Source organism: Camelina sativa, chromosome 15 (assembly GCF_000633955.1).
Source record: "Camelina sativa cultivar DH55 chromosome 15, Cs, whole genome shotgun sequence".
Lineage (NCBI taxonomy): Eukaryota > Viridiplantae > Streptophyta > Magnoliopsida > Brassicales > Brassicaceae > Camelina > Camelina sativa.
The window spans coordinates 29509750-29530141 of record NC_025699.1 but is presented as its reverse complement, the minus strand read 5'-3'; the positions used below and the strand labels follow the sequence as shown (position 1 = coordinate 29530141).

Below are 20392 nucleotides of genomic sequence, written 5' to 3'. Positions count from 1 at the left end.
GAAACGAATTAAATTAGAATATATGTGTAATATTCTGTATTAATTGTTTAAATTAAGTGTTTTCCATATGTAGTCATTCGAATTTATAAGCATAGTTTTGTTTAGGAAAATTATAAAAATCTGAAATAAATAATGATTTGGTAATATTGATTATCTTTTCCATAAATATATCAAATTATATAACCAAATTAAATATGTTTATATTGTATATGCAATTTCGTATTTAATAGCTCGATTTCTAATTCATTTTTTAAATTAACTATTGTTTTCGATTTTTAGGTTTATATCCATATCCAACAAATAATCCGATTTTCAAGTATCCAAATGTTAATTTCGGGTTTTTTTTTTTTAATTTTGATCCGAACCATAATCAATTTTGTACGGATTAATCCGTATGGTTTACGGAATTTTTGAACCGTATATTTACCGTGACTTCACACAAATGGGCTTTTATAAAAGGGCCTTAAAGCTTTCCTAAAAAACCCATCTAGACACGAGAAATACCCCAACATATATATCTCGGCGACGGCAAACTCTTTCTCTCTCTATCTCTCCTTCGACAATGGACTCTCTGGTCGCGAGTTACGCTTCGTCGGACGAAGACGAGGAACCTCAACCCCGTAGAGGAGCTTTCACCTCGAATTCTTCAGTACCTTCTTCTTCTTCTTCGTCTCTATTCTCAGTTAGTCCTCAACCTAAAGAAGTCAGATCTTCCGAAGATGGTGATTTCGGTTCATCTTCCTCTCGAGTAAAATCATCTCCGTTCCTCTCCTCTCTCCCACCTCCTAAATCCTCAATTTCACGGCAACAAGGTCCTGCTCCGTCGTCGATCACGAAACGCGTCGTTCAGATCAGGCTTCCGGTAAACCCTAGACCGAGCCATCTCGATGATGAAGACGATGATGAAGAAGAAGAAGAGAAAGCGAGGAAGAAGCGTAAGCAGATGGAAGCTGCATCCTTATCTCACGATTCATCAGTCAGATCGTTCTTATCCGCCATGCCTGCACCTAAAAGCTCGCAAACACTCGGCGCTCTTCCTTCATTGGGATCAGGATCAGGTCGAAGATCGAATCTCGAAACGGAAACACCTGCAATTGCAATCGCTCAAACGGCGGAATCAGGTAGCATTGATCAAAACCAGAGTTATGAATCGGTAAGCCATAGTAATAGCGAAACTGAACAAATCGCTGGAGTAGATAACTATTATGCTGCTGGTGGTTATGAAACGAATCCTAGTGCTAGTGTGGGATATGATGGTAGTAGCTATGGAGGTAATACTTGGAACGGTGGTGGGTATGAGGCGACAACGGGATTGCCCGAAGCGGTTGTAGCTATGGATAGTGGTGCTAGGAGAGGAAGGAGAGGGAGGAATCAGATGCCAGAGATGGTTGAGGTTAAGCAAGATGAGCTTATGAAGAATAGGCCAAGAGTTGATCAGGTTAAATCTACTGGAATCGCTTTTGGACCCGCGTATCAGGTTTGTTTACCTTTCTTACTCTTGCTTTGGATTTGTTTTGGCTGCAAGAACTTGGGAGTTGTCTCTAGGGTCTGTAGTTTCCTCTGGTTCTTTAAATCTGAAGCTTTTTCTCATAGGAGCATATTGAGTGATAGATAAGCCTGAAATTGAATAGGTAAAAAGTAAAGAGTAGGAGTTGTGAATTTAGCTCCTGTATGTGGCTGCCATTGTTAAGTTTGTTCTGTCTTGCTTCAAAATTTCTATGGAACAGCTTGCAAGTTGCCTCTAGGGTCTCTTATTACTCTTGTTGTGTAAATTTAAACCCTTCTCTTGTAGGAGAATCCCATTAGAGAGAGCATATTAGGTATTTTGGAAATGCTCAATATTTAACCCCCAGGAGAAAATAGAATATGATTTTCAGATTGACTCTTGTTTGGGATGCCATCATTGTCAAGTTTTGCTGCAAATTTTTTGTGTGGATATAGGAATTGAGCTACTAGCAAATTTATTGTATGTCTCTCACAGAGAAGACTTGAATTCTTGGTATATTCTTCTAAATGTTGTCTTTGTTCACATTTGTCTTGCAGCCAGCAACATCTTCATCTAAAGGGAAAGTGTCAAAGCTTCACAAGAGGAAGCATCAAATCACTGCATTATTCATGGACATGAAGCACAAAGAGACCGAGTTGACTGAGAGACGTTCTAGAGGATTGCTCACAAAAGCCGAGACACAAGCGAAATACGGATGGTGATTTCCCGCTATTTGTTGCTCCCATTTTGTGATATTGGCTACATACTTTCTGTAACTCACATTGTGTAATATTTTTTTCTTTTACTATCTTCCAAGATGCATGGTTTGAATGTAATACTCATTTTTCTTAATCACAGCAGAATGCTTTTTAACTCGCAAGCTTATTTTGTTGCATTCAAGATAATTCCCACATTAACCAAGAACCTGAACCAAAATACGAACGTTCTATTCACTACCCCTGTTTTGGGAGCTAACAAACAAGATCTGAACCTAATTAATCTTTTATAAAGAAACTTGACATCCTTAAGTTTTGCAAGTGATACAAAACTCAGCGGTGCTTCACAAAAAATATTCTCATTGTACCTTTCTAGTTTCTAGGGTGTCTAATCCAAAAGCATATGCATTTGATTGCATCCATCAAGATTTTCCTTTGTTACGTGATTTATTTCGACTCTTCGGTCCTATCTTTCGCTTTTTGGCATCTGAACGAGGTCTAAGCTGCAGAGGTTAGTGACCATTCAGTATTAGATCCTTGATGAGAACGGAAGACTATAACAAGGATTATTAGATCAAACAAGCAATGAGAAAGATAACAAACCATCTTGATGTACTTGAGTTGTTTAAGGACCTCACTCGTCTCCAGTTCCTGAAGAAATGAAACAAAAGATGCAGTGTAAACTTCGATGATGTTTTGGAGTATGTAGAAATCTGTTCAAGAATCCAAATGACAAGTCGAGAAAAATGAAGCAAGACTGTTCGAGAATTTCTCACTGCTTTCAACAAGTACTAGACTCTTATGGCTGCTAACTTTTCAAACTCGGAAGGATTTTTCTTTGAGGAAAAGAAAATAGTTGTAAAGAGAGTTTCTGACCTGAGGGACGGCACAGTCAGCACGTGATGGATCCCAAAAGACGCAGCAGAAGCATTCCCAGTCTTTGGTTTGTACCTCTGAACGAGGGGCCCTATGCATATCCAGTCAAATTAAGCATATTGAGTAATTCGTTTTACACCAGTGGTTGAATTATAGATATGAGACAAGGAAGAAGGTATTGGTGAGAATCCCGATGAGAAGGCAATAGATAGCAAGATCCATTCAAGACGAGAGCATAAGCCAAAAACTGGAACATACAAAATTGTTTTACCTACCTTCGCCACTTTCCGCAAATATTTCCATTACTATTTTCCTCCCTGCACTGAAGCCAATTTACTGCAGAACATTGTTTCTTACTATTCTTGGCCTTCTTGAGATCCTGCAAAGAAAGAAGAATGGCAGCTATCTGAATCCAGCCAACTCTATGACAACTTATATGTATGCTTATTTGCTATACTGAGAGCTTACATGCATGTATTTTGACTCATCAATCTCCAAGGGTTCACCAACAAAAGAAGTATCACTGCATTGAGATCAAAACGTATTTGAATGACAGTCAAATAAAAACAACACTCATTTACCAGTAGACAGACATCTTTGTTACTACAATAGGACTTAAAAATTCAAAGGACTGTTGATTATCGAAGTGCATACCTCATTGTTGGACCTGACCAGTCTGGAACATCTGCTTGAAACTCTTTTCCTATTCGAATTCCTATTACATATGGTACTGTAACTCTCCATTTCCGTTCCCGTGAAATTCTTCTCTTAATCTTGGTCTTTGATGACTTATTTTTCAAACAGGATGGACAAAGCCAGTCATCTATCTTTGCAACTTCTTTCCTTCGAACACCACAGCAGCGTGTATGATATGCTTCTTCACATTCATCACAAATTAGCATTTTTTCAACAGTTCCTGGCTCATCACAATGTTTACACTGCCTGAAAGGGCTGCTGCTACTGTCGGTATCTGTCTCAGACACCCCAGCATCAGAGGAATAGCAATCATCTTCCCCAGTTTTACTGGAACTTGAATCAAGTTCAGAACTAGATTTCCATGACGAACAGTTGACATTTGTTCCATCAGAAGAACATCTCACTTTGGTAACTTGGGTATCGTCTACAAGTTCTAGCGAGCTGGCAATAGGAAGTTGATTACCATTATTCTTAATTTCGCTTGGGTCAGGTCTAGCAAAAGGTCCTCTGAATTTGAACTTTTTCCGAGTATAAACTAGAAAGCCATTAACCCGGACACCAATAGATTTCTCTCTTCGCTTTCTCCGGCTGTACACAAGCAACACATCAGATGTATCTCCATTTCTCTTGGTTTTCCTAATATGACTTTCAGTCAAAATACCATTAGATTTCACTAACTGCGTGCTCTGGCTGTAAACAGGTTGATGACCACTTTGCTTGATTTCTCCAGGGTTAAGTCCAGTAAACGTAGTATCAGCTTTAGCAATCTGCCCCCTTTGGCTACATGCAGAAGAGTCAGCTTGGTCACATCTTATTTTGGTTCCTCCAGTGACATGTGAGCTAAAACTACAACTATTAAATTTCACTCTACCTTTTTTTCTGCTATACACAAGACAATTATCTGATCGATTGCCTCTTCTCCTGGTTTCTCCAATACTATGCTCAGAGACAAAACCATCATCACGCCCATCACCCCTTATCGTAGTTTCTCCAGTAAAAGTACAACTGGATTTCCCTCTCCTTTTTTTCCGGCTATAGACAAGACAGTTGTTGAAGCGATCTTTCCTTTTTGTGCTTTCTTCAGGGTTATGTAAAGAGACATCAGAGTCATCAAGAGAATCATCCTGTTTCACGTTCTTCCCTAGGTTAGGTTCCGCAGTTCCCCCAGGTTTTAAGCTCCTGTTCCTTCGACGATACACAAGAGAAGTCAGGGCCTTTTCCGATACCTTGTGCCTAACAGATGTCTCTGGACGACTTACTTGATGTTTTGGATGTTTTGATTCATCAAGATTCATTGCATCAGTGACTGGAACAGCTTTAAGAAAGCTTACTTGAGACTGTCCGGGAACTTTGTGGATCATCTGATAAGTTTCAGCAAGCGACGCCCAATCATATGCAGCAAATGGGTCTTGATACTCGGATACGTTCAGTAGACTAGTTTCAACAGAAGAGCTGAACGAACTTTCCACCAACATGTTTTCGTGATAAACACAAAAAGTAGCTGAAGCACATTACTTTTCTAAGTAGCAATGAATCTGTTGGTCAAATTCTTCATGTAGTCCCTCTGGAATGGTAGAGTTCATATGCCTCTGATCTCCTAAAAGTCGTAAACAAAACATGGAGCAGAGTCAATATGAGAAAAAAAGCAAATCCAATGATTACCATAACGAAGAAACGGCAAGTTCTCATTCCAGTGACTTATCAGGCACCCAAAAGGGATGCTCTCCTAATTCTCATATCCAATCTCACTAAGTTGGTCCTTCTATTGACAAATTCAATTCAGAAAAACCTAATAATCCTCAATAAGTTCGTAGTACAGGATATTCATAGATGCTATTAAAATCCAAAATCCACCACCCAAGTTTAGAAAACCACAGAGATTCAGATCTAACGTGACTCAAATCTGGAAACCCGTGTACCCAAATCTAACGTAATTCAAGCTAGACATATCTACAGCATCTTAAATCCAGGTTGCATAGAAACCATTGTGAAGCAAGTAAATTTCTCTTCCTAAGCTAAAATCTAATTCCCAATCTCAACAACCTCTGAAACAAATTTCAATCTTTCAGTCATACGTATCCTGAGAATTTATAACAAAACAGACTCTCGTTCTTCTGAAAACCCTAGAACACAATCAAACCATCGGAGACTAAACACCGAAAATACAATTCCACTAAATCCACAAACGTTTCACATACCTAACAAATCATAGCCAAATCCAGAACACAACAACAAACAATACAATGAGCAGCAGAGATACACACATATACACACAAGTATCGTACAATAAGAAGAACACAATGAACAAATTCGCAATTTACCAGATGACTACGGAGAGAGCAACACCTTCGTTGGGCTTTACTTGTGGCGTTTCTTCTGAGCTTTTAGCCTCACTCCCAACACTAACCCAAGTTTCGCTCTTTCTCTTCTCTCTCTATCGCCCTCTCTCTCTCTTTCTCTCTCTCTGACTCGCTGCTAAAACAACTTTTTTTTGGTTTTCCTGTGGAAATATTCTGTTGAAATATATAAACTTCAAAAATCTAATTTATAATTAAAATGGTCAGATTTTTTTTTTCTTGTGTAAAAAGGGTCTGTTATATTTTTTAGTTTCTTGCATTCTTATTCCTGAATCTGATTTTTAAAACCCAAAATTAAAAGCTATAGGAATGAAGAAACACAAAACATTTATACATTTACATGCATAGGTGTTGAACAGTACAACAAAGTTACATCTGTTCAATGGACTTGTTAGTTGTTACTTCCAATATGATCAATACATATGATTCCCACAAGAAGCTCAAATTGTTCTCTTGGACCTAAAACAAGAAGACTTGCCTAAGAGTTTCCTGGATTTTCTATGTTCTAAGTCTCGATGGCATGATCTTTCAGGTCCAAGCAAAGCTTCGAAGCCAGTTCTCCTCCTCTTGTTTCTTTGTCTTCTAAGCTCATATCGTTGTTCAATCTCGTCAAGGGCCAAAACTCAGACAATGACAAATATGTGACATTTTAGAAGTTGCAGAAAGAATGCGCCTACTAACGGGAGTAACAGCAATGCAATGGTCAGACAGAAGATGAGAGAAGTACTAATTCGTGCTTTCAACAGAAATAGTGACACTTACCTGCTGTGTTCTTTACCTTTGATTCCGAGGTAACATCATATTGATAGTTTCCGGGCCCTTTTAGTTTGAGTGTGAAGCAGTCTCATTTGCAAAATCTTGAAGTTGCTTAATCACAGTCATGTTTTCGTTGATTGTCCTAGCCAGAGAATGCCCAAGTAGAGTGAGGTTCTTGAGAGAAACCTTGTTTAGATATCTTAGACCCCACCTTACCTTCCTACTCCTCAATGTCAGATGTTGATGCACCATTTACTGACCTGACAATGGAATTTAAGGAAATGATTACCGACAACAGAGCTTATGAAGAACTGATATACTTGAATGAGGATGTTATAGCCTAACTCGTTCTAACTTTGGATGCTGCTGGATACCTATAAGGCTATAACAATTAGAAACAAGTACTTTTCTCAAGGTTACCTTCTTTAGTTCAAAATCCAACTTTTATGAAACAATGTCCCTCATGGTCTGCAAACATCTGATGTACTGCTACATAATGCCAGCCGTTAGAAGATTTTAGACCCAGAAATCAGATATTTTATTATAAACTAAATAAGAGATTAGATAATAGGAAGCAGATGTTAGACCTTAGCAACACCACTGGGGAGTCTGAAAATCGAACTTATATCTTCATCTTCTACAGAAAGTCTTTCCTCTCTCCTCTGGCGTTTCTCCATCTGGGTCTCTCTAACTACTTTTGCACATATTTGTATCTGATACTTACACCTCAGTCTTTGTCTTCAAAAATCTGCTCATGTAGAGACAGTCCTTTCTAAATACCTCCTAATACAATCATAAGATGGAACAGTTAGACCAATAGTGTTGCAAAAAGTTTGAATTGGAATCCTTATCTAACGAGAAGGTGGTCTTGTGAGTATGAAAGGGTAAAACAACTTATCATTACCATTGGGAACTACTACTAACTTTGTTAATAAAGAAACAACACTGTCATGCTGTTTTATGCTTAAACTACTACCCTATGGAGAATCTAGAAAGTAGTTTCTTCTACTCTGTCCTTCAAGTAGATCAATAAATTCTTCCTCAACTTTGTTCTTGAAGCAAATCACAATATTCTCTCCCCTAAACAAACAAAGGGATTAAAATCAAAGGTACTCACATATTGTAGTCCATAGCTCTCCATTGTCTTGGCCTGGATATAATTTCTTCATTTTCAGTTTCAACTGAGGGTATTCCAAATGCATGACCTTCAATTTGAAGTTCTAAATCACGGCTTACCGGATCCTATAGAAAGCGTTTACACTCTAAATCACGGCTTACCGGATCCTATAGAAAGCGTTTACACCATTAGAAGAGCCATCTTCATCGCCAGCATTTCCCAAGACACCAATGCTATTTGCGCCTTCTTTCGCTGCAGGATCATAATCACCATTTCCAGAGTCATCCCAAAGCTAATCCACATCGTCATTGAGTAACATTTCACAAGAAGAGAGTAAAAAGACTCAGAAGTAGAAGAGTAAACAGAATTCTGATATATAGAAGAAGGAACATATCTTAACTCATTTAAAGGCACCTGCGTCTTTGCTGTTTCTGTCTCTTCATTTATAGTTCTAAAAACCTCATTACGGTGGTCCTGAAACTGTGTGGCAATATCAACTGCTGCGACGCGATCTTCAAAACTCATAGGAAGGTCTGAAGTCTGAACTACAAATGTTAACATCGTGATGTAAAAAGAGAAATAACTGTGCATTATCGAAAAGAAACAGAAAACATTTTTCATCTTTGATTCTAGTAATACCTTAAATTAATGGCAACACGGTCTAGCCAGTGCTCTCGGACAGCACTTTCTTCAGGGTTAGAATTCGCAATTAGAAGTGGCTTCCATGGGTGCCTAAAGCTGATACCTTCACTTTCAACGATATTAACACCATCCATATCAATACATTGAGAAGCAACTAATTCCATCATCGAAGACACTTAATTCATCAACGTACAACACTACTCTATGGGCTTCAGCCAAAAGACCAGGTTGGATAAGAGTTGTTCCTCTTTTCACAGAATCCTCAACATCAACAGACCCAATGAGCCTTTCCTCTGTGACTCCTAGAGGAATCTGTCTAATACGAATGACAGAAAAACCAAAGTAACACAAAAACTATCTCAGAAAGGTTCTAATAGATCCTAAAACTAAATGTACCTGAATGAAAGGATATTTGACAATCTCAGTCTTAACGCTGTTATCAGCAGTGTACTCTGTTCGCTCAGCTAAGTCGTCTTCCTACCTACATGTATCATAAGAGTACAAACAAGCAGTGTATGAATTGAGAAGCGGATGTAATTCAAAGAAAAAACTTAGTTTGTTTTCAGGTTGTAAGATTCTTACTCCTCTGGAAACGCTGGGTCAGCACTATATAATGAGCCTACAACAACTTCTATAGGAGGGAGGATTTCATGTAGCCAGTAGCCCCCGTGCCATGATTGTTTTAACAGCCCCTCTACGACCTGGAAGAGCAACCCCTCCAAATTCACGATCAACCGCCAAGTTAAAGAGCAGTTCTTATGCCTCCCCACAAGAAAACAACAAACAACATTACTTGAAGCAAGCAACTTATATATTCTGTAAGGCTTTTGCATCTGGTGACAAAAAAAGCTAAGTACAAATCTCTGAAAATAAAATGAAACCAGAGAGTTTTAAGTATGAGATAGCTCAAACAAAAGGAAACACTGATACAAGGCATTGGCCAAAGGTTTACCTATTCTCTCAAGCTCCTTATTTGGTGGTCTGACCTTTTCCAATTGAACCCAAAATGACCAGAAAATATATATACATTTATGTGGAACAAACCTATAGTGGAATGTAGCAAACTGATCACCAGTATGTAACATAAACCTATAGTAGTGAATTGTTTCAGCATTGGAAGATATATTACATCTCTATTCCCGAAGAAGCCATGCATGTATCCTTTGGACTGCAATAGTTATCATGATTCGATAACATAGAAGTTAAATATCCATCTATAGCAGCCAGAAAGAATATCAAAATTCCTCATTTTTAAAAAGTAGTGATACTCTCAGCAAGTCAGGTCAATTCAATTCATGATGAATAGAGCAAAACACAGACTTTATACTATACATATACAAAGTTCATTCACACTGTTCAAAGATCATATAAAACTGTTGTTGTTGAATAATGTCTTTTTATGAAATCGTCGCTTTCTAATCCGAATCGGTAAGAAACTCAAAATTGATACAGAACTGAGATAGCTTACTTGCGCGGATCATGCTTGGTCGGTTCTGTCACTGGCCGCGGCGACCGACGAAGCTGCTCTCAATTAACGGTCAGATTTGGGTTCGTCATCGCGTCGGGTCGCGTCCAACTTTAACTTTTCAATGAAAAGTTTTCATTGCACTCTTTAAGTCTTAACGCATTTACACTTTAATCCCTGTATTTAATAACCTTTTTATATCAAACCTTAATCTATCTTCATGTTCAGTTCACAATAAAATAAAATAAAAATGTTACACTTTGATGCTTTTTTTTTTTTTTTTACACTTTGATGCTAAAATGGGTAAACCCATCCTATTTGGTATATATATATTTTTTTCGGCCAACATTTCTTATATTATTAAGAGTATGCTTACAACAGTTATACAACATTAACAAACCCAAGAATTTTTTTATTCTAGCCTCTTTTGTTAATACATCTGCAGTGCATTGCAATTTCTACCAACATATCTAAATTGATGGAGGCTATTACTCAAAGCAAGTATGTCCTCTAAATATCCTTGTACTTGTGCTATATCTTTCAAGGACAGTCTTGTTTTTGAGCTTTTTCCAAATAGGATATATAACCTTTGAGTCTCCACAAAATATTACTAGTTGGTAGTCAAGACGCTTGATATGGAGGAGAGCTTCCCTAAGTGCAAAAACTTCGGTCTCAAGAGCTGAGCTTGTGGGTGCAATTGATGAAGATCCTTTTAGAATGCGTTTTCCTTGGTCATTATGCAAAGTCCATCCGATTCCAGCTTTACTTTCATTGTTAAGCCATGACCCATCTTTATAACAGTAAAATGACGAGGGTTGGCTTAAGCCAACACAATTAGCTGAAACATGACTCTTTTCTTTCCCCTTGGTTGCATCTACATGAAGCCTTAAACCGTTATTAGCCTCCCTCCATAATTTGTAATCCATAAGGATCATATTTGGTATTTAAGATCCATCTCATACTAATTAATAAACCCAATTATACACATTTTAAATCTGAAATCTATTTAACTTCGTGCATTTATTATGACCAGTTCACACTCATCTAAGTTATACTAGGGGGTGTATTGAAACAATGATTTTGGAGAATTTAATGGGATTTAGAAAATTTGGAGTTTTTCATAGATTTTAGGTAAGTTGATAGGATTTATGGTAAAATTCTTTCAAATCCCACCTAAAACCATGAGATTTGGATTTCTGTATTTTTAACTAAACAAGTCCTCTCAAATCCTCTAGAATCTCTTAGGGTGGTGTATTGAAACAATGATTTTGGAAGATTTTATGAGATTTAGAAAATTTGGAATTTTGACAGATTTTAGGGAAGTTGATATGATTTATGGTAAAATTCTTTCAAATCCCACCTAAAACCATGAGATTTGGATTTCTGTATTTTTCACTAAACAAATCCTCTCAAACCCTCCAGAATTTCTAAAACTTATTAAAATCCAAATCTACAAACTGTTTTGAATAACAGTAGATTTTAAAGTAAATTTTTAAATGATCAGTTCAATAACAGTGAATTTCAGGAGACTTTTTAAAATACATGATTGAATAACATAGGATTTGTAACTTTAATACAAATCACCTAGAATGTCAAGTTGAATACACTCTCCTTAAACTTATTAAAATCCAGATTTTAAAGTAAATTTTTAAATTATCAGTTCAATAACAGTGGATTTCAGGAGACTTTTTAAAATTCATAATTGAATAACATATGATTTGTAACTTTTACACAAATCACTTAAAATGTCAAGTTGTAGATTTCTTAAATAGATTATTAATTATTAAATGGTCCATACTCCATAGAACTAGTTATAGAGTTGTTTTAAAATATTTTTCTTTTATGTTATGATTACTAGTTTACACTCATTTATCCTACTATATTAATTGAGAAGTACAAATATAAAACTAACCTTAAAATGTGTAAAAAATTACATTCAATTGCCATTAGAAAAAAATAATTAAGCTTAATTAACTAATTTAAATAAATATAATTAATTAAAAATAAAAAACACTCACATATCAAATATTAAAAAATTTAAAAAAATCTAAAAAAATATTTTCTCTCTCTAATAAATTATGGACGAAATTACTAATTATTTTTTCAAAAATATGTAAACCAATCATAATTTTAAAAACTAAGATTTTATATCCAAGTATACAATACAATTATTTTTAATAACTAAATTCAAAGATTTTGTTAAGTTTTCAAATTATGATTCTCCTATCACTTTTATTTTATTTTATTTACAAATTGTTTGAAATTTTCAAATAATACTTATAATTTAAAATGCATATTTTTTTCTTCATATGTTGTGATTTGAATTTTTTTAAACGAATATATATTTACTCATTGTATGAAAATGTGTGTTTTAATTTCCACATTGGCAGGTTGGTAAAACTAAATTTATATAAATGATAAATTAATAATTTTTATTTGCTCACAATTATAATATTAAAATTACTATTTTATATTTCACAAAATAATGATGCAAATACAACAAACAAACAATATAAAAGTGTAATAATACGTCAAAAATAAAATACTATAATATTTTAAAATAATTATTATTCAAATAGACTAATAGATTTACATAACAATTAAAAATAAATATTATCTCAAACAAAATAACTGTTTTTAAATAAAATAATAATTTTTATTATTATATTATAATTTTTTTTTTAAAAATGTTGACCCGTGCTTAAAGCACGGGATATATCCTAGTGTTATGTATTTTTTTAAATAAATTATTAGTTGTCCATAAAAATTGTTTTTGTATTATTTTAGAGTATCTTTCTTAATATATATATATATATATATATATATATATATATTAATTATTTCTATTAATTATAACTTATCTTTTATTTAAACTAAATGTATTTTCTATTAGAATCCTAAATATTTTGATTTTGTGAAGACTTTGAGATCAAATACACCGGAAGAATTTACTTTACAATAGAAATTTCAAAAAATAATAATTTGGATGATCGAGCTAAACAACTGCTCTAGAATTAGAAGAATGGGAGATATCAAATATAGATAAAAAGGGAAAAAATCATGGAGCAAACCAATCTCATTTAGAAGATTTGAGAAAGCTGACCACTCTTTAGAAGATTGAACCATCACGACTAATTCTATACAATTTGTTTCGAACATCTAACAATATTCAAAATCTATCATGCATCTTCAAAATCAAAATAATCCTCTTATGTTAAATGGATTCCCAGTAGAGCCATATTGCCCTAGTGAGGCTCTGAGAGAATTTTTAGATTTTTGGAGAAACAGGTGGATGCAATGCGTCTGGTGCAGCTGACATCTTTCACGCAAGGGTTTGAAGACTAAATCAATGGAGAAACTATTTGGGAATAAATGCCGTGAATACTCTACCAAGATATAATAATAGAGATACAGGGATATATATGGATTGATATTTATTTAATTTCAATTAAAAAAATCTATGCCTATTAATATCATGAGAAATTTGAAATGCAAGATTGTTTTGGTGAATGAAATAAAAAGGTGAAAAAAAATTGATATCGACGAAATGAAGTCTTGAGTTTATTCACAATTATATTGAAAAAAACTCTAGATATGTTCATGTACAAATTTTTGGGATTACAAATTTATTAATGATTGACAAAGAAAATGTATATATAAATATATAATCATAATATAGTAGCCGATGCACTCTTAAATTTACACATTATGATATACAATTAAGGTGATTGGCAAAAAAAAAAATATACAATTAAGGTAGCTACAATCTCTAGTACTACACTAAAATAATCTAGTATTTATACATCGATTAAATGTATTATATTGAAAAATAAAAAAAAATTAACAAAAGATATTATCTTACTTTGCATAGATATCATTATCTTTATCTTGATTAATTTGGTTCGAACAAGAAATTCTTAAATTACCATTATAATGTCGGAGTCCGGGAAATATATGATTTGGGTTTGAAGGAGCTTCCATGGCTTATGGAGTTAGGTCTTGGTCGTTAGAGAACAAAGGTGGAGCTCAAGAGTGTGGGGTTAAAGTTAAGTCGGTGAATCAGGAGGGCTCATCAGAGAAGTGTTTTTGTGGCTGAACGGAAGAAAATATTCCAGTCAACCTCTCTTGTTATTCAGTCGCTATGGGTGGTTGGTTGTGCGACTCAGTAACTGGATGAGGTGATGTTTGGGATAAGTGTTTAAGTGGCTTGTTCGGGTGGATCACGAAGTGGTGGTCAGTTGGAAGAGGAATTGGAGTCTATGAATATAAGATGCTTGTGGAGCAGAACTACGTTTGTATGATTGCTTCTGTATATAGTGAAAAGAGTTAGTTGGTAGTTGCAGAATATGAGTTAGTTGGATTTAGCTAGTATTTGTGAAAGTTTTTGTAAAGAGCGATTGACACTGGTTGTCTCGCCAGAATTATGGGATTATGGTGGGATTGTTTCCGGTGTGTCCTGTGTGAGTATTAGGAATCTAGATGCGGTCATCTCAACCGTAAACATTACTTCCAGTGGGAGATAGATAAACTTCCTTATCTCATGTTTTATATAAGGGAAAGTATGATCAATGTGATCTCTCTGTATCCAACAACCACTATAGTTATTTATTTAAAAAAGAGATAAGAAAGTAAAAAGTAATTATTTTTTAATAAAGAAAGAATAATTTAATTTTTGTTTTTAAAAATAAATTTCATATGCTAATAAAAATAAATATATTTTAGATAAGACATGGTCATGCTGATCTAGTTAGTTTTGTGAATCAATAAGAAAAATAGTGTTGAGTTTTTTTTTTAATGGCAAATAGTGTTGAATTTGTTGGTCAAGCACTAAAAACATATTGATCTATTTTGGAACAATAACAGTATTCCTAGGCAATTAACATATGGCCAATTTAATTATGTAAAAAAAAAAAAGTCAATTAATTATTAGAGAAAAAGATCTTTTTTTTTTGGTAGGATATTAGAGAAAAAAAATCTGATGATAGGGTAGGGTATTTCAATTAAGTGGTTACTTAATGTTCTATGATAGATGGCAATCTTAAAACCTATTTTTAGGCAGAGCAAGAAAAATTCAATTAATTAAAAAAAATATTAGCATTTAGCTGCTGCTGCTTCTTCTTCTTCTTCTGCTTCTTTTTCTTCAATCATCATCTTCGCGTCTGGTATCTCACGCAACTGACAAATATTAAAATCTCCCTTAAATCTTCATCAGCACAAAGTAGGTGGAATGAGAAAAATGGAGGTTTTGTGATTTAAGTTGTGTGTGATTCAACCAGGAATCGATAGATTAGCAAAAACGGATTTAAGCTATATGGCTTCGTCGGAGATCGAGCCAGCTTTACATGAACAGTCAGGATCATTGGTTTTGAGTAACGCAGACGAGTCAGATCGTCGTTTCGCTAATCTCAGGGGAGTTCGGTGGCGTGTGAATCTCGGAGTTCTTCCTTCTTTGGCTTCTTCAATCGATGAGTTTCGCAAAGCAGCAGCTAATTCTCGACGAAGGTATAGTGATTGATCTGTTCATACACCCTAAAGAATGCATTGTTAATGATTCATGGTTCTCAATGAGTGCTATGTTGTTTGTTTATGTAGATATGCTCTTCTCCGGAGAACACTTTTGATCAATCCACATGTACTCAAAGATGAAAACAGTTCCCTTAATTTTATCACTGACGACCCCTTGTCACAAAATCCAAGTAAGCTTATGTTCCTTTTGCTTATGGCATATACATATTTCATTAAACTGATCTGATATGTTGTTCTTAATCGTTGTTGATCAAGCATGCAGTCCTATAACCAAAAAGTGAAATTATTAGTTTTACATGTCTGTGTGTAAGCTTATTGGTCTAGTTTAAGGCATTTTTGAAACTAATATGTATGTTCAACGTTACTTCCTTAAAGATGGTTTTGGTGTAAATGTGTAATCTTGTCTAGATTATTTCTACGTAGATAGCACATGGGGTCAGTTATTTCGTATCTCTGAGCTGGCAAAAACACTTGACCAAGACTTATCAAGGTTATATCAAGAACATTATTGGTGTTATTTTCAAACGCCTGGATGCCAAGGAATGCTGAGACGAATTCTATTGTTGTGGTGCCTGAAGCATCCCGAGTATGGGTATAGGCAAGGTACACGTTTGGCGCATTTCTTTTGTTGTTGCTGCCTGTAAGCTGCTGAAGAAACTATGCTAATTCTCTTATATAACAAATACTTCCTCCTAATTAAGAGGTTTATAGCTTATGTATCATCTACTTGGTTGCATATCTTTGCAGGAATGCATGAGCTTTTGGCACCACTCCTTTATGTACTTCATGTTGATATCATGCGTCTTTCTGAAGTGCGTAAAGACTATGAAGATTATTTTACCGACAGATTTGATAGTTTATCTTCCGAGGAAAGAGATATCACTTACACTTTTGATTTTAATAAGTTCATGGATTCCATGAACGATGGGATTGGATCCCAGGGGTATTCAAAGAAAATTAAAAGTCTCGATGAGCTTGATCCTGAAGTCCAGTCCATTGTGATGTTGAGTGACTCTTATGGGGCAGAAAGTGAACTTGGCAGTGTCTTGTCTGAAAAATTTATGGAACATGATGCTTACTGTATGTTTGATGCTCTCATGAGTGGGACTGGTGGTTGTGTCGCCATGGCTAGCTTTTTTAGTTACTCTCCACCCAGCGGATCCCACACCGGGTTAACTCCAGTTCTTGAAGCTTGTACATCATTTTATCGTCTTCTGGCTGTTGTTGATTCATCTCTGCACAGCCATCTAGTTGAACTTGGAGTTGAACCTCAGTACTTTGGTCTTCGTTGGTTGAGAGTTTTGTTTGGAAGGGAGTTTTTGCTTCAGGATCTCTTGTTAGTGTGGGACGAGATTTTCTCAGCAGGGAGTAGTGCAGAAACGGACACAACTGATGAAGATAGTAGAAGCCACAGCTTGGGGATCGTTGATTGTCCTCGGGGAACCTTAATCTTGGGAATGGCTGTTTCAATGATATTATATTTAAGATCAACCTTGCTTTCTTCTGAAAATGCAACTTGCTGTCTACAGAGACTATTAAATTTTCCAGAAATTACTGACCTGAATAAGATAATACAGAAGGCTAAGCTGTTACAAGTTTTGGTTTTGAATTCTGATGTACGATCAGCTCTGTCAATAGATGGTGTCTTCGACCAGAGCAGTTATGTACCTGCAAGAACTAAAAGTTGTCCATCCGGCTCCACTTCACCTAGATCTCCTTTGATTCTCGCACCTGAAAGCTATTGGGAGAAGAAATGGAGAGTTCTACACAAAGTCAAAGAAGAAGAAAGGCAAAAAGTTTTGGAGACACAGAGTCCTCCTACACAAAAGAAAAGGATGTGGTTGAAAGTGACAAAACTTTTCCGAGCAGTGACTGATCTAACACATCATAAGACAGGGAATGGGGAAAAGGAAGCAAACTCATCTCCAGTGTCACAAAGTTTGCTTGAAGATTTGTCTCAACAGCTCCTTCCCGAACTAGAGGAAGCTAATAGTATTGATTGTCCTGTGGCTATGAACAAGGAAGATAACTCTCCTCAAGAAACTGAAGAAGACATTATGGATTTTCATTCTGCTACTGAAGAGAGTATTATAAGTGGAAACTCACCCAGTGAGGATAATGCATCCATTTCTTCAGACCCTATCAGTCCTGTCCTAGGTTCAAACTACCTTGAAACTGGTTCAGATAGCAGTACTGGTATTGGTTCACCTGTCTCCTCATATCCAATTAGTGCTGCCATAGATTCAAATCTGTTTCTTGATGAAAACTACGAAGATCCTCAAACAAGTGGAAACTCACCTGTTTCCATATCTCCTTATCAGAATAATGAGTATCTAGTAAATGATCAGTCTGATGAAGACGATCCCACAGATAAATATGTGGGCGTTACTAAGGATCACAAGCTTTTACATGGAATAGTCCAGTGGTTTCGGAAGTTTAAACGCACTTTTTCCAGTGAGGAGAAGATTGATATAAATGCTTCTGATGCCACAAAAACCAACAATGTTGAAATAGAAAAGAACCAAATCAGTTGCTACTCTGAGTTCCACCCCCAAGCTTCATCTTCTGGCCAAAATAGAGACTCAGATCAGAATCTGTTGAAGACTCTAAAGAACCTTGGCCAGTCCATGCTCAAACACATTCAGGTAATTTCTCGGTTCTATATCATCGTGTGTTCCAATGGTTACCAGCATATTCAAAAAAATAAGTACGTACAAAGACAGTAAAATAGGGTATTTTGCGTATGGTTTTTGAAGGTGCCAATAACAAGTCTGGTAGTTTCTTGCCTCCAATAGTATAGGATTATTGTAACAAAGATATTTAGCCAAAATCCATGACAACTCTTTTCAACCTTACAAGCATAAATGTTCTGATGATTTTAGCCTCTTTTATATTCAGGTAATCGAGTTGGTTTTTCAACAACAACCTGGTATGGTTCAGACAGGAACGGTAGGGAACTTAGCTAAAACCAATTTGATCGGAAAGGGACAAGTTACAGCTACAACAGCACTCATGGAGCTTCGGAAAATCAGTAATCTGTTGTCAGATATGTGAGGTCTAGGTTCTCTCATTTCTTTTAGCCGCTCTGTACGTATATTATACATTTTGAAAATGTACAGTATATTGATCTAAGAGTAAATAACAAAGATGAGGGTATCTCGATCTTATTCATCCAAGTATGGTTAGTTCCAAATGGCTAAAGGAGTGTTTTAAGTTTCACCGATCCTGATGTATGTTGGTGCTAAGATGAATGATCAATTTCTTTATATGTATTTTAATGGACTGATCCTGAGTTTTTATACATAATAAACAAATCTTCTTTTCTGAAATTTGATGAAGAATTAATAAAAAAAATGGTTTTGCATCATATGAAAAGATTATTAGTTCAGGCCGGAGATTAAAAACTTATCTCCTTACACGGATAAAGGGCAGGCTCATCACTGTGAGCTATTTAAATCAGAAGGGATTATATATATGTACGTGGGAATATGTAAGCGAGATAAGATTGTCTGACGAAAGACCAGCGACTACATGTCCTGCAAATGTATGAGCAGGAACATGAAATATCTAGATAACAATAAAAGACTCATAATACTTTCTTTATCTAATTAAACAACATAACATTTAAACTCATTTTAATTTGTATCTGGTTGAAAAAAAAAAATCTAATAATAATAATAATCTTATGGTAAGTAAACTAATTGAACTCTATATTTGACTATATATCTTTTCAATTATATTATCATTTAGTAGAAATGAAGATAAGTCAATGTTTTATTGCATCAAATTAAATTCTGTCAACGCAAATTAGATAGTTTACCAAAAAGAGAACATGCTCCAACGGGTATAAGATGGAGGCATATAGACCTAGTAATCTCAGAACAAAACAACCAACACCTCTGTAGCAAATCAGAATCTCTCAAGGCGCTCTTTTATCTTGGTAATGAATCTCTCTAACCACTCTTTACCTCATGTTTGTATAACATGTAATCAGAATCTCTCTAGCCACTTTTTTATCTTGTTAAATTTATTAGCAAATCAGAATTAGGTAACCCAAATTAGTAAAACAGAATCTCTCTCTGGTTTTATTCTTGAGGTTAGTTCTAGATTGAGCCATGATGTAAAATTTTCAAGACATATTTGGATGTGTACTTTGTATAGATTTGGTTACCGTTTAAAGCTTTGTTTTTACAATTCCTGTGTCCCATGGAATCACAGAATGACACATCATTTCACAAGATAATTTTAACCAATCAAATTACGATTTGAGCAATTTTTTTTGTATTTATTTTCCCGCGGTTTCTAACGGTATTACCGGTCAAAGCCTTTATTTTTTATTTTTTAATATGATATGTATATTGTTTTGGAAAAAACTAATTATTTTAGTATTTTGTTGTCTTTACTTATCTATGCATATAGTAAAGAGTTATGACGTCCGGAGCCGCATGGGAACCTGTATACCACCGAGTATTTGTGGACTTGTGCGTCGTACAAAAGATATCGGGGAATCAACCTAGAATGCAGCAAATATTGAAAGTTTTTCAAGAAACGACGGGAACCAGGTTCACCGTAGACGAGCTTATCAATCATTGGGATACAATGGTCAAGCAGTGGAAGATATGGTGTAGACTTGTTCAAAGCAGAGATATGAAATGGGATCCCCTGACAAACACGTTTGGTGCCAGTGATCAAGAATGGGACAACTATTTACAGGTACAAACAAAGTTTTTTTTTTTTTTTTTTTTTTTTTTTTTT

The 20392-nt window shown here is 35.3% G+C and overlaps 4 protein-coding genes and 1 pseudogene across 5 annotated transcripts in view; 3 read left to right on the top strand and 2 right to left on the bottom strand.

Moving 5' to 3' along the window:
• On the top strand, nucleotides 521–2359 carry LOC104747863 (uncharacterized serine-rich protein C215.13-like). The gene is made up of 2 exons (XM_010469573.2): nucleotides 521–1477; nucleotides 2044–2359. The coding sequence occupies exons 1-2, from the start codon at nucleotides 563–565 to the stop codon at nucleotides 2206–2208; spliced, it is 1080 nt and encodes a 359-aa protein (XP_010467875.1). The 5' UTR covers nucleotides 521–562; the 3' UTR covers nucleotides 2209–2359.
• Nucleotides 2470–6271, bottom strand: LOC104747862. Of its 2 annotated transcripts, none has more exons than XM_010469572.1 (7): nucleotides 6096–6271; nucleotides 3733–5371; nucleotides 3547–3601; nucleotides 3354–3457; nucleotides 3079–3169; nucleotides 2806–2853; nucleotides 2470–2705 (listed from the first exon to the last, which is right to left on the bottom strand). In XM_010469572.1, exons 2-7 carry the CDS (start codon nucleotides 5247–5249, stop codon nucleotides 2625–2627), a joined length of 1896 nt encoding a protein of 631 aa, XP_010467874.1. In that variant the 5' UTR covers nucleotides 5250–5371; nucleotides 6096–6271; the 3' UTR covers nucleotides 2470–2624. The 2 variants fall into 2 exon arrangements, with proteins under 2 accessions (XP_010467874.1, XP_019092870.1); XM_019237325.1 differs by having other exon boundaries at nucleotides 6121–6262.
• On the bottom strand, nucleotides 6442–9402 carry LOC104748925 (annotated as a pseudogene).
• LOC104747861 lies at nucleotides 15175–18920 on the top strand. Its single transcript, XM_010469570.2, has 5 exons — nucleotides 15175–15613; nucleotides 15704–15807; nucleotides 16061–16240; nucleotides 16385–18282; nucleotides 18536–18920. The coding sequence occupies exons 1-5, from the start codon at nucleotides 15423–15425 to the stop codon at nucleotides 18689–18691; spliced, it is 2529 nt and encodes an 842-aa protein (XP_010467872.1). The 5' UTR covers nucleotides 15175–15422; the 3' UTR covers nucleotides 18692–18920.
• LOC104748923 (L10-interacting MYB domain-containing protein-like) overlaps nucleotides 20066–20392 on the top strand; it is a 1985-nt gene continuing 1658 nt past the window's right edge. The window contains exon 1 of the mRNA XM_010470502.1: nucleotides 20066–20362. Coding sequence (XP_010468804.1) covers nucleotides 20066–20362 — 297 coding nt within the window. The remainder of the gene's footprint in view (nucleotides 20363–20392) is intronic.